General features: G+C 44.3%; 1 protein-coding gene across 1 annotated transcript in view; it reads right to left on the bottom strand.

The window, feature by feature from the left end:
* nav3 (neuron navigator 3) overlaps positions 1–14,730 on the bottom strand; it is a 175,725-nt gene that overhangs the window by 125,964 nt on the left and 35,031 nt on the right. The window contains exon 2 of the mRNA XM_070854068.1: positions 1,714–1,831. Coding sequence (XP_070710169.1) covers positions 1,714–1,831 — 118 coding nt within the window. The remainder of the gene's footprint in view (positions 1–1,713; positions 1,832–14,730) is intronic.

Genomic DNA, 14,730 nt, shown 5'->3' with positions numbered 1-14,730 from the left:
GAGAGAGCGAGATGTGTGCAGGAGAGGTAACAACAGAAATGTGATCATTATTCATGATGTGTGATTATTAGTGGGCTCAACAAGCAGTCAGTGTTCACTGATCATTAGCAGCTCGCTGAGTGTCGGTGACTGCTCGTGGCTGTCCTTCATCACAGAGAAGCTGCTGGCTTCACACACATGTAACTCTGACTCCAGACGACTCCTCTCACCTAAATGACTACATGCGTGTTTGTGATCACCTTCCACAACAATGCAAACAGGCAATTTCTGATTTTTTTTTCTCAAGATCTACAGTGGGGTCCAAAAGTCTGACACTACAGTGAAAATCTCTAATATTTCACATGTGGAAATAATCAGACAGTTTGAGGATCCACAAACAAAAAGTCCCCAGGAGAAATACTACAAATATACAAGCAATCACATTCAGGCACATTTGTGACATCTTTTGTACAAAGGGTCAGATTTCCTGGAGTTGTTCCCTTCCACTGAAGCATGTATTCAGATGACACTCAGATGGATTTGATCTTCCTCCTTTACATGGCATCTTGTGTTTTTAAATGTTTCTGATTGTGTTCATTTCCAGCTTTATGAGAGAATCCGAATTACATACATTTCACCAGCTGCAGAATTGGTCACCACGCGGACCGTGTATGGGTGAACAAATGTGTGACCTTGGCTCGTATGCACACACTCAGTGGAGTAGAAACAGAGCAGTGTGTGTGTGTGCTGTTGTGTTACTGATGGGGACAGACTCAGGTTAGTGAGTTAGTGAGATTAGTAATTACCACACAGTAATGTGTTTCTGCCCTCTACTGGTAAGGGCAAGTGTAAGAAATGAGAAAAGGAGAAAGTAAGATCAGAGAGTGAAATAAAAGGGCTGAGAGAGAGGGACAATGAGAGACCAAGAAAAAGTTTGAGAGAGAGAGACACGAGAGAGAGAGAGAGAGAGAGAGAGAGAGAGATGGGGGAAAGCAGAGTGCTATAGATATATAGAGACAGAAGAAGGCAGAAAGAGAGAGAAAAGAGATAGAGACAGAGGAAGAGATGGAGACGTGAACTCTCTCTGGGTTACAACAGGAGGCATGCCTCTGCACCCGCGGGTATCACAGCCACAGATCTGTGCTGCTGCAGCTCAGCCAGCACCCAAGACAAGGGAGAGCTGCTGCGATTTGGCCCAAATACTGAATCAGACTGAGGAATATCTTCCCTCCAGCTCACCACAACAAAGACCAAACATAGAGAGAGAGAGGGAGAGAGAGATAGAGAGGGAGAGAGAGGGGGAGAGAGAGAGAGAGAGAGGGTGTCACAGAATGAATTATTGATATTTGCAGTAGTGTTATTACAGCTGATAACACATGGATTTATTCATCGTTGCTCCTTTTAACCATCGACAGTTCTACCTTATGTCATGTATGTTGTGTATGTCATCATAATTCTGCAGATTACAGCTTCATAGACTTTAGGTGTGCACTGGACTACACACAACGCTGTACAAGTGATAGCTGTAGACAAACACAGTAGCTATTAAGCAGCTGTTGTTGTAAATGGTGTGTATTAGTAAGGCCATTTGGACTGCACTTTGACATCCTCATTCACACATCAGAGTCTAAGTTGGAGGAGACTGATGCCCAAGGACACTTCGACAGGCTGACTTAGAGGAGCTGGGGATCGAAGCAGCGACCGACGCCCTGCTCCACAGCTGTTCATACCTACCTATGATCTGGATGATCTGTGCCAGCAGGACTCCATCGGTGACGTCCTGGCTCAGGTCCTTGATGAGGCGCTGACAGCCTGACTTGGCCAGGTAGTGATTGGCCCAGTCTGTGTAAATCTGCAACGACAACAAACACTATGTCAGTGTGTGTGTGTGTGCGTGAGACACAGAGGATGGTTGTGTGTGTGTTATACAGGCCTTGGTACAGCGGATTGACCATTTAGACTTTATGACACAAAACTGGCCACATGTTCAGTCCTAACATTTTAAACACAAGACGTGAGTGAGCAGATGGAACGAGCAGTAATAAAAGCTAAATGTTGGCTACTTTAGCTACTAACAACTGCTAACAATTGTATGTTCTGAGAGGATCCTCGGCTATGTTCTACTCCCACTGGCAACCAGTTGTCTGCTTTTGTTAGAAGCCCGGCATCTGATCTGAACTTGAGAATGTAGATGACGCAGGGATTCAGTTTTAATAGGGCACATTTATTTCTTCATCTATTTATGTATCTTCTTCCCTCTTCTATTCTGCTTACCTACTTTTCATACTGCTTCTTTTCAGATTGTACTTTATGTTGGAGATCTCTCTAGTTTTCTTAAGACTTTTTTCTGTTCTTTTCTGAAAGAACATCTTGTTGTTTGACATAATGATGCATTTATTGACCAGGCAGTAAAGTATATTGGCAGCCAAACAGCACTTCATTAAATACGTTGTCAGGAATTAAACTGCAAACATGGATTTGGACTTTGATGTCCTCATTAATCCCAAATGCATTTCCGCACAGCACAACATACACAGCACTAAAAAAACTAAACAGCAGGGTTAGTGTGTGAGCTCCAAGCAAAGTCAGAGTAATCTTAGAATCATTTCCAATGACTTCCAACGTGCACTCTACTCTAACAGGTGGAGTCACTTTCCAAACTATGTGTCTAAACCCGGAAGAGCAGCATGTTGGATAATCTTTTGTATTGTCACTTAAACCTCTTTACAGCCGCTTTGTCTTTCACCAGAGCCCATAAGCTGGCTAATAAGCAACGCTTTGTCCGTCCACCGACAGACTGAATTCGACAGCTGCTGCCGTGTCATCAGGCTCCCAAGGCAAAAGATGTGATTTGGCCTCCAAGTGCTCGGTCCCTCGGACGCTGACCTACACCAAAAGAACCAGGTGCTTTTGTGTATGAATGGTTCCATTTTCCACACGAGCCCGAGGATCGAAGTAGCTGTGATTGTTGAAGGGCTTTCCTGCATTTCAGATGTGGCAAGTTCAAGCACTCCAAGCAGGCTTGTACATCATAAAACTTCACTCATCACCAAACTTTCTAAGATTTCCCACCAAGCCTCTCTCACTTACCACCAGGCAGCACCTGAGACAATACAGCATGAAGTAGAAAAGAGATCCAGCTCCTAACAGTGTGCATAGAATATGTTTGATACAAATTTTCAACGACAGCCATGGAGGAACATCTTTCTTCCTGCTAGGCTTGAATTTTGAAATAAAATGTGTAGCAGCCCATATAAAGACACTATTTGCTGCACTGCTGCCTGAAACCTATCTTGTTATCTAACCAAAAAAGCAATAGTGGCCTGAACAGCATGAAAATCCCCTCAGCAATGTCAGATCTTCCATGAGGGAGGGGGTCTACCACTTAAAAAGAACGAATTCAGATGTGGTAAAAATGTATTTTCTATTTCCATTCTATGCTTCCTGTTAGTGTGGTAGAACTCTAACATCTCTGTCTACAGATGAACTTTCTGTAACTAGAACAAGACATTTCCCATGGAATTCCCTCATAAAACTTAAGTGTTTCTCGTGGTGGAATGATCCCTTTTCCCAGTTATTTACCTCACACGCCGCTCTCAATTAAAAGCATTTCTCCTCCTCTCCTGCTCTTTTCTTTTTCTTGGAAATGAGATGGTTGCTCCTTTGAAAGACAACAGCCTCTCAGAAGTTTGTATTTGTTGTGGTTTCCCTCAGAGACTTTCTCCATTATGAGTAAAGTCGTAAAGTGCAAAGTTGAAAAAATGAGCGCCTTCTCAGGGAAAATACACACACACATGCAAACATGCCTACTAAAACCTGCCTACAAACACACACAATGCATACAAGTGGACATGCATTGGGCTCACACAAACACACAAACACACAGAAAAACACTGCAAATGCAAGCCACATCCCATTGGGGGGCAAGTAAACAAACGGGGGAGCGGGAGGCTGGAGAAGTGTGTGTCACAGACAGAAATTAAGATTATACGTGTTGCTCCTGCTGACAACTGCAGTCAAGGCAAGCTGCAGGAAATTCCACCTAAGCTTGAACACAAGCTGCTGGACAGCTCAGGTCTTCAGAGCCCGGGGATGAAGAGGAGGACGAGGAAGGGTGCACCTGTCGTGTGATATCTTCTGCATTTTTGCTCAGGTTTTTGCTCACATTGAAATTCCCATAAAAACAGGAGGAGGGCAAACAGAGAGGCCTTTCAATCACTTTCTCAACATTTGTGTAATGCAGGAAGTAAGAACTGAGAAGAGGAGGTAGGGACCAATCCACACACCTGGTGGAGGGTGTGACACCCAACGGGTGGATTCAATTAGGTAGGCAGCTGCCTCTGCATCTGCTGCTGCTCCTGGAGGGATATGATCCCAGTAAACACAAAACTTCAGGTCCATACATTCCCTATCCAGCGTGGAGGTCAAACAGTGTTTGCATTTGATTTGAAAAGTTTGTTTTATGCTGTATGGAGTAGTGGATTGGCAGCAGTTAGACAGTTCGAATCCTGCTCTGAGCAAACATTCTTCTTCTGTCTGCAAACATTTGTCTGCTAACTGGGATAAGGCCGCAATGTATTAATCTACAATGGATCAAACGAGCCACTGAAGGAAAAGTCTCATGCTCTTTACACATATCAAACACCACCCAAATGATTGAGTATTATTTCTGTTTCTGGTTCAACACAAACACGAGTTGAGTGAGCTGCAGTAAAGGGACTGCTCAGCAGTCTGGACACCTGATACATCTGGATAGAATGAATGTGCTTATATGACACTTTCACTAAAACCTATAACAACAACGACAGTGGTGATAATATACAAGCAAACAAAAGTGAACTCTAACTTCTTCTTGGAAAACAGCCTAGTTTTACTTTGGTGCGTTGCAGCAGGTGAACATTAACATTCCATGTTAGATTTGTAAAGTTGTTCAACCCCGGTTCACTTTTTCTGAACAGCCTCGGTTGCTGGGATGTTTTCGTTCTGAAGAAGCCCGACTTTGTGACAGCTCACAATAAAGCTGAGCCACTTTCTATGTTTGGTTGGGTCCAACCTGTCCGCTTAGGAACAGCGTGTGCTCCACACTTAAGCTTGAAAACTGAAACTTGTGGAAGCAAAAGCCATCATGCTTAGCACTTCTAAAATCCTTGTCTGGTTACTTTATTGCTGTATAAACAGAATCTGTACCACTGATTCACATGTCTTTGTTTAACGCTGTTTAACATTACCAGTGATCTAAGAAAATCTGCCAAAATGTAGAAAGGCAGTGGGGGAGTGGGGATAGAAGCTGTACTGTGAGACAGCTGCAGAAGAGTCTGCCACCTAGAGAGCTCTGTGTTGCGCTGTAAAATCCGGTCCCAATCCAGTTGTGGCCATTTTCAGGACTCCTTTGTCAGCCAGTCAGTTTGAAACATATCAAGAAAAGAATCAGCTTCAGTGGAGCTCAGACACATCAGAGCAAAGATGAGGAGACAAAACAGAAAACAAGACTCAGAACTGCAACTCTTCCCTTTTCAAACCAAACTTCAAACTCAGATAGAAAAAGGCCAGAATGGTTTTGAGTCATGTTAAAACCTGAAGTAACTGTAGTGTCCTAAGACAGGAGCCCTGTCACCTTTCACCCCAGCCTCCACCCTTTATGGCCTTCGGGTCCCCTCTTTTCTTCTCCCAGAGCTTTGTGACAGAGCACAAACATCAAAGAGGCATCTTCTGCCTGCCTCCTCAGTGGCGCTCAGAGTTCCGTCTGTCAACAGCCCACTGCACTCGTTAGCCTCTCCTCTCTGAATCCCAATTGCTTTGGGAAGCAGAGCCAGCGCTACGACACAGGCAAAACATCCGCGATAACGCCACCATCAGTGGTGCTGACTGAAACCACTGACATCATAGAGACACACAAGCTGGATGAGGCAGCACACACACACACACACACACGCACATACAATCTACAAATTCCCCAGCTACTCATACACAAGCAAACACACATAGAATCCCCCTTCCCTTGCCCACCCTCCTTCCTCTTTCTTTCTTTCGGCAGCCAGCATCAATCAGCAGAAGTCCAGTCCCTGTGGTGATGTTATCCTTGTTGATGCCACATGAAGTATCTTTCCTCTCTTCCCCTCTCGTCTCTCCCTCTCTACCTACACTGCAGATCTCTCCACTCAGCGCCAGGGATCCCAAACGCCGCCAACAAACAGCCAGCTTGTCCCCCAGAGCAGATAAACTGCTTTCAACAGCCCTGATCACAATGCAGTGACTAAAGCTACGCAGGTATTATTGGCAGAGGCTGCAGTAGTGCCATTCAGCCTCCGGGGGGAGCCAGGTAAAAGGAGACAGATGAGATGCTGGAGTGAGAGGAGATGGGGCGGAGAGGAAGTCAAACTGTGCAGGACTCACTGTAGTTCCCCTGTACTTATTAATGTACTCTCAGTGAATGACTGTTAATGTATGGGCTCTTTAATCAGGGCATCACTCCAATGCTGTCTAATAAATTAAGGAACTTAAATGCCTTGGAGGGTCCTGAGCAGATATACAGTCACATGGAGGACATTCGGCTGTGCGATGTTGTTTGAAACAGGCTAGCCAGGAGAGACGTCTCCTCTGTGGAAACTTCAGCTTGGCACCAGGCCACTGTCGCATGAGTCCTAAAAGTAATTAAACACAACACAAAGCTTCATTAACTAAATGAGCGATGGAGTAAAGGAATCGATGGATGTGCTGTGATGGAGTTCACCCCATGACTCTCTGCCTCGTCTGTCTCAGGACAAACCAGATGTGATGGAGGGATGGAAATGGGATTGCATGGAGCCGTTGCTGTCTATGGAGCATGGTATAAAAAAACGTCCACAGAAAGTCACACTCGACAGAAAATGTGCACTGGTTGTGCTGCTCAGTTTACAGGGGATCCCAGGGGAGAACCAAAGTAGTGACAAGATGAGATGAAACATTTCTTCCTTCAGATCTGTGAAATAATAAGTACTCCTCCATGCTATAAGAGGAGAGCACAGCTTGGTATCGACGTTTATAATGCCTGGCTGCAAAACTTTGTAATTGAGTTAAACATCCCCTCCAGACATGTTTAAGGCATATAAAAATACTCTGCTGTAAATAATTATGTGTGTGTGGTATTTCCACAAAAACATTTAAATAACCTTGTTAAAAATTCTCAGAATCCATGAATACGTAAAGATTTTTCAACCGCTGGACATAAGAAGTCTCTCACTGCACTTCACTGCACAGTCCAGTCTCTGTGAAAACTGCTTTCTGCTGTCACACTCTGCACTGTCGAGGTCACACATTCAAACAAAGTAACATGCAAACAAGCAAGGTAAACACGCCTTTAAGTGGAGGGGACACTGTAGTTTACACTGTATAAAGGTAGGTATATGAGTGATTCTGCAGCTCCAGGTCCCCCTTGTGGTACCTTGTGAATTGATAGCAGTGAACGTGGACTGTGGAAATAAAGTAACACAAACTTTTCACAAAGCAAAGCTAGTACAGCTGGACAGCTGTGCATCCAATAACAAATTGTAGAGCAAAAGTGTGAATTTATTTCTCTAAGGTCAGTAAAAGAGATGAATTGCGTAATACTGGAGATATCCAACTGTGAGCATCTGCTCCCTTCAGTATGTCCACTGAAGAAGAGCTTAAAATGAAAGATAACCATGGGATTTCTGACCTTAGGGGAAAGGCACAACTGTCAGTGTCCAACTACATGACTGAGGCAGCTGGAAGCCATTTCTTTATATAAACCTTTTGGTGTTTCCTGGGGTATGTCTGACGCGTCTCGGTTTCCTCTGAAACCATCATTATCTTGTCCTGGGAGCGAACCCACCTAATCCAGAGGTAATAGCAGCAGGCAGCTCTCCAACATGGCTTTACTCCAATCTCACGAACACCCTAATGGGGAGTTGTCAATATACAAATAGTAGACTCAAATTTTCCTTGTGGCCTGGCGCTTGTGAGGAAGGATCAAAGATAATAACTTTATTTGCGTGACGGCGTTCTTCTGCAAGCTGGAGGACAGAATGGGATAAGCAGGGAGAACCTTTGTTGCTGTGCCAACTGTCAGTCACAGCAAAGTCTGGGTGTGTGGTTAGAGGATTTAGGGGCGAGAGGAGATTTGTCCAGTTGTATTTACAAGAATCATACGCGCAGTGATAAAACACTAATCAAATGCAACAACAGAGGAAGGGAATTAATGTGAATAATCAATTTATGTATGTGCATCTTTCAAAAGAAAGCGTCTTCGACTACTCAGCCAAAGTCTTACTCAGTATTTCCTCAAAGCCTGTCAACTGTGTATCACTGTTTCTTTGGACTATTTTTTCCAGGGAAAACTGATTAAGAATGAATGTTGCTTTAAAGGTCCTGCTACACTGTCAGCCAGCTGCACAGATTCATACCACTGATACATTATACGTCAATGAGCACTTCCATCCCTGAAGGTCAGGTGCCTTCCTCTGGGGGACTTCAGTAGCTGCAACACAGGCAAAAGCGAGTTTTATTCTTTTTCTGACAGAAAATGCAGTTATTCTGAACGAGCCGGAGCAGCAACCTCTAACTCTCAGCCTGGAAACGACCAAATGACATCACTATGATTAGCAGATAAGAGGAACGAAGCGCATGCTAAAAACTGAAGCGTTCACTCATCGGTTTCTCGTGCCATTATCTGCCAAGCCACGCTGTCATTTCAGGGGAAATCCTCAGCAGAAAACGATATAATTGCATGGCTGGGAGAAGTTTGGGCACATACTCCATGTTGGATGCAGAAGTGATCTGTTGTAGTGGAGCAGGAGCTGAGGGTCAAAGAGTGAGGAGAGGATGGTTCCAGCCCAAAGACAGACAAGCACTACACAATTTGGAGAATAATTTGGAATAAAAGACAGACGGACATACAGTATTTGCTGATCAATTTGATCAGTGGTTACAAACGCCAGTCACAGACAAACATTCACCAAAGCAGCAAAATGGTAAGGTGGCACACAGGGGAACTATGACATGTAGGAATTTTCCATTTCTTGTTGGCCAGGGAAAATGCTAAAATGTCTCATGTTATTCTGCTTCATGGTGCCAGCCTGGTATATGATGGACAGGTGTAAATCATGACTGTCCACTACCTATACAACACCGAGGACAATCAAACCCAATGACTAGGAGTATCAGTATCAGCACTTCAGGTTCCTGCTCACCTCTAACCTGTCCAACAAGAAACTGAGACTATTTTCAGCTCATTCATGTTTGAATATACAAACAAAAAATATACAAAAACATGTAAAAAAAAAATAGGATTTTATACATCCTAAAATGCAAACAGCCTTCCTCCCTCTGCCAGCAGCTTGACTCTAAACCAGAGATTTACACCGTCTCCGAGTCCAGCAGGTCATTTAGGTTGCACAGCCGTGAAGTAATGAAACTAAATTGAAGTAGTGAAATACAAAATAAGAGAAAAGAAGATGTGAAATAGTCCAGGAGTAATCTATAATCTCGAATGATGGAATGTGGCGGTGTGCTTTTCACGGACATAAAAATACTCGTAGATAAACTGTGTTCAAGCCATCATCTTGCCTTTAAAGTACAGACATGTAGACTGCAGATGCTTCAACAGATGCTGAAGTCACACACACACACAAAGACACACACACACGTTGCACCCACACAGCAAGGTTTATAGGTTTGTGCACACTCACACACGAGTAACCACGGTAACCACAGTGTGTGAGGCAGCGTCTGGCTCCGGGGTCTGTGGCCTGAGAGCCAGATGCTGCCACCATCATGTTGGTGACAGACACACGCACACACACATAAACACAGCCTGCCGAACACTGTGAGCTCTCTGTGCCTCTCACCTCACCGCTCACACCCTTTCTGCGCTTCACAAAAACCTCTCTTCACAAACAAAACAGGAAAAAATAGACAGTCATCATGTGGGGTGCAGGTCGGCTCTGGCCACTGAAAAACAAGAACCAACGACATGTAGCTCTAGCTGCTTTAATAAATAGCCAGCAGATATTTGTGTGACGTTGAGACTCTCAGAGGAGCCTGTGGAGAGCTCTGTATTAATTAGCTGTTTAGCCACGAGCTCACAAGATGAGCTCCCTCTGAGGGCTTAGCTCACTATACAACACTGTGCATCCCCTCACTGTGGCGGTAACAGCCCTAATTGGAGGCCTGTGTTGAACGACGGGCTAACTTTTCCACCTCGGAGGCGGTGAATGGCGGCCTTAACAAGCGACCTGGTGCTTCCAGCTGACACCCGTCTATTCCAGGATGCTGCAGGGCTCTGTAATCAATCCTTCAGAGCTCTGTAGGCTCCGCCTACTCCAAAACACACAAATAAATCAGGGAGGCAAACCATGTCATTAACTATCCCTGCTGCAGCGTCAAGCTCTGCCAGAAATATACAGTCACAGATGCACACCAACAGATTCCTATCGTTCCCCCAGAGGGTTCCAATTATTCTCCAAAGTGACTCCAACAAAATACAAATCATGAGGACATGATCTGTGTTGGTGTGACTCACCGCTGGCCTGCACAGATTAGTCACACTTCCTCACAGCATCTGGCTGGCTTACTGTCCATTAAATCAAGATGAGTCAGCTTCTGAGTTTGACTAGATGTGGTCGGTCGGCAGTACGCACTGGGCTCCAGTTGGGCCTCATTATGAAGCACTTTCACTCACAGCAAACGCTGCTTTCCCCAGTGTAAGCAGTGTCCCAGTGTGGACAGTGACCATGATAAAATGGATTTTATTCACAGTAAAAACACAAAGGGGCTGTAATCAGGCCTATGCAGATGGGAGGAGTTTTGCTCACATCTCCAGGCCTGAGCTCATGGTAAACACTGTGTTCTGAGCCCACAGAGTGACCAGCGGCCCACCAAGTGCTAATATCCTGATCAGGTTTCAGCCCTGCTGCAGGATTGCCATCTACTTGTTGAGAAATAAATGAATGCAGGGTTTTGATTGGGTGCTGGCCAGACTGCCAGGAGCCTGGGTCGGCTATTATTAATACGTCTCTGAGAGGACAAGGACAGGACAGCAACACTTAGCCAAGCAGACTGTTACACTGCTGATTGCTTCATACACTATTGACTCTCTGAATATGAGCAGCTTCAATAATAACAGTAAGTACTTGAATGGGAGAGAATTTTGTGTCATGTTGTCCATTTTACTTTGGGGAGAAGCTGTTCTGCACAAGCTGAGAGAAATCAATCATTCTGACCTCCTATTTTACTTCCTCTCTTTATGATTTACCAGCAAGAACATTTCTGGTGTTGCGTTCTTTAAATTCTACCTGGGAGTTGAGAAACACCATAAAGATAAAAACCAAGCTGGTTGTTGTTGAAGAAAAGTCCCACTTGTATGTTCTTGTCATTTTTGTAATAATAATCGGTTACAATGACGTCAGCCTGACGGGGCACAGGCTGAAAAGACGTGAACACTTTAGCCACATTAACTAAACTACTTTATTTGAAGCTAAACTTGTGAGCGTGAGCTGTCAGTAATAAGCCCTCATCGTACAGCAAAACCACCCACAACTACTGTCAGGGTATGATGACACCATGATAATGACACCAAGGAAGATTTGGGTCAAACACTTTCTTCTTCTCCACTTTTTCTTCCTAAATACAAGTACAATTACAATAACTGACTAATAGATGGTCAAAACTAAAAAAAAGCATTTTAAGGAGACTAAAAATCCTCCAAGTCATTTCATCCCCACAATTATTAAGTTATCAACCGTCTCTGTGTTCTCAAGGTGATATTAATCACTGATAAGTTAGCCATAGTTGAGTTTCATCTGACACATTTTCAAGGACAATACAAAAGCTGAGAACATGAGAGAGCTGCCCCTAGCCACGCACCTTACAGTAATCACTTCATTGTGATCCCACAGGAATAAAATATTACTCTACTAAAAGAACTCCCAGCCTGATATAAAGTGGGGAGAGCTGAAAAAGCCTGTTTGATCCAGTGTGCTGAGGGAGGCAACTAACACAGACTGCACTCAACATCAGTTCTTGTTGATGCACACAGCAGCCAACAGAGGGCTCCACCACACTGACCCTCAGCCTCTTTATCCAGCAGCACAGTCAACCCAGTCAGCCACCGGTGGAGCTGCTGGGGGGGGGGCGGTCTGAATGAAGCCACCTCAAAAGCGGCTTTAGCTCTTTGGTCAGTAATGGGGCATATTCCCCTGAGTTCTCTGGAGCTACAACGTATAAACCAGAGTCCTCTTGTCTAGACCTTAAAGAAACACATTATTAAGTACTGACAGTCAAAATGCATGAAACAACCCTTTAAAGGCTTTCAAAGCTCACTATGAGTATACCATGACATGCAGGATACAGGTGATGTCAATAAGATAAGGATTTGATTTTATTCAATAAAATCCAGAAAGGTTTGTGATTATGGGATTGATTATTATCACGATCTTAGTTTGGGGTTTATTTACTTTTTCACCTACAACTTAATCAGTAAAAGCAAACAAAGAGAATAGAACTGTATAGAGCATTTCAGATTGAAAATCAATGGGTAACTCCATCGTTGTGACAGCATAGGGTGGGGTGGGGGGTTGGGGGGTTAGATTACAGAAAACATGTGGCATTTATTTCAAGCAACAATTGTTATGCATTCTTAATGATGGTGGTAATCCATGGAAATTAAATCATATCATGAAACAGCTTTAACTGTCTATGGCATATTGTAGTTACCACTATTTTGGGAAAAAGGTTTTCTTAATCAACTCCTGTCCACAGTTATTCTGAGTTTATGATCACACCTGGTACATTATGACCTGAAACTAACATAATGCTGCCCCAAACACACCAACGCCCATTTAGAAATGTCAATGTCATTTTTTCAACAGTTTTGTTTCTTCCCCACAGAGTTATGTAACTTATGATTTCCTCTGTTCCAGAGAACATAATTGATTTTCTGGTTGTGTCTCCTACTCTTCATTTCCCTGGGTGACAAAATCTTCTGAGACTGTGTGCACAGTGTAGACTTCAATGACCTCCTCACACCCATCTATAGTCATTCTTCATTAAAGTGCAAGCATACTGTCTGAACTCAGCAGAGGCAACAGGAGGCGTGTTGCTGAGTGTGGAAGAATGGGGTCATGACCTGCTGGGGTGGACCTCACTGGCTGTCCAACGGTGCTGTCAACAGGGCCAAAGAGGTGGACTGACTTCACTTCACTGAAGCTCTTCCTGCAATGTGCATTTAAACTCATACAAGCCTTTACGTTGCCTTCAACTTCAAATGGCTCAAACCCCCCTTTCAGTTTCAGCCAGTCAGCAACAAGGACAACACACATTGACAGTATCCTACACAAAGTCAGACAAGCATGTTGCCAGACTCCCACAATTCGTAACACAACGTAAACTGTCATCCTCCAGTGAGGTCCTCTTACACTTAACTGGCGCAGCATCATAGCTACCAGTCAGTGTTGGGATGCCACTTCTGTGCTGGTGCCAGTAGGGGGACCTGCAGACCAGAAAACAATGGTCTTGATCATTAATTGACTCACTCCAGTGATAGTGCCGCTAATCTCGGAATGATGTTCACTGTGGATCCACTGGCCCAGTCAAACCTGAGCTCTCTGCATTGTTGAACAGAATCGGCCTCATTCATGAACCTGATGTCACTGTGAATGACAGCAGCAGAATCAGCAGGTAACTTCAGGCTCATGATGATCCTCTACGTGGGCTGTATGCACAACAGATGCTGTATCTTTATCCTCACTGTGTCCCAGTTCCATATGCTCTTCTCTGTTGCTTCAGTAAACCAGTTTCTGTGCTGGGAAGTCTCATCTAATCTCTCATATCATTCCATTCACTTCTGTTCTACAAAATAAAGAAATGTAAAGAAACTCTTAATCTAGTGGAAAACAAGTTACCATACAACCTCTAATTATTGAGTTGGAAACTCGATTTTTCTAAATCACCTACTTACTCATAATCACCTGGACAAAACCTCAAACCACAATGATGACCCTTCATGCCAGACTGAACTTTACTTCCAGACAGGGCCTTCCAGTAACAGTCCAGCTTATGCAACCAGCCATCTAAGGGTTACACCGACACAGTGTGAAAACATGCGTTAGAAAGCGGTGCGGTTAGCTCGGCTGCTTGTACCCATCAGCCCTGACATTTACAGTAAATGTGGTGTGGATGTGCTAACATGTGGGGCCGGGGGTCTGTGACTGGGCCCTGAATCACAGACACTGCTGCTGACTCACAGCATGCTCCACAGAGTGCCGCTTCACTCAGCCCCGCTGCATGCGTCCTCTCCTTTCACTGGCTCATTCTTGCCTTGCGTGTCACTGTTGCCATCTGCCTCCTGTTTCTTACTGCTGTCATGTGTGTCTAACACTGGACCTCCCACTGATGGCATGAAGCAAGGAGGGGTTCCCCTCCGCATGTGCCTCTCTGGCTCTGTCACAGGCTCACACACACACACACACACACACGCACACACGCACACAGCTCCAAAAACAATGACACAATGTATACTGTAAGTGAAAACACTAACCTATCCCTGACCCTGACTTTAACCATCACCAAACATTTGTTTGTTACACGAGAGTGCACACACACACACCTACAAACACACAGCTATAAAAACAAAACACTAAATGTGTGTAAATGTGTATGGAGAAAATGATGCAAGAGGTAACCAAAGAACTGCTAGTGTAAGTGCCAGACAGACAAACAAACAAAGTGTGTGTGCTGTTTTGTCATTTCAGCTTC

Source organism: Pempheris klunzingeri, chromosome 22 (genome assembly GCF_042242105.1).
Source record: "Pempheris klunzingeri isolate RE-2024b chromosome 22, fPemKlu1.hap1, whole genome shotgun sequence".
NCBI lineage: Eukaryota > Metazoa > Chordata > Actinopteri > Acropomatiformes > Pempheridae > Pempheris > Pempheris klunzingeri.
Note: the sequence above shows the minus strand (reverse complement) of the source record. Positions and strands in the feature narration are given on the sequence as shown.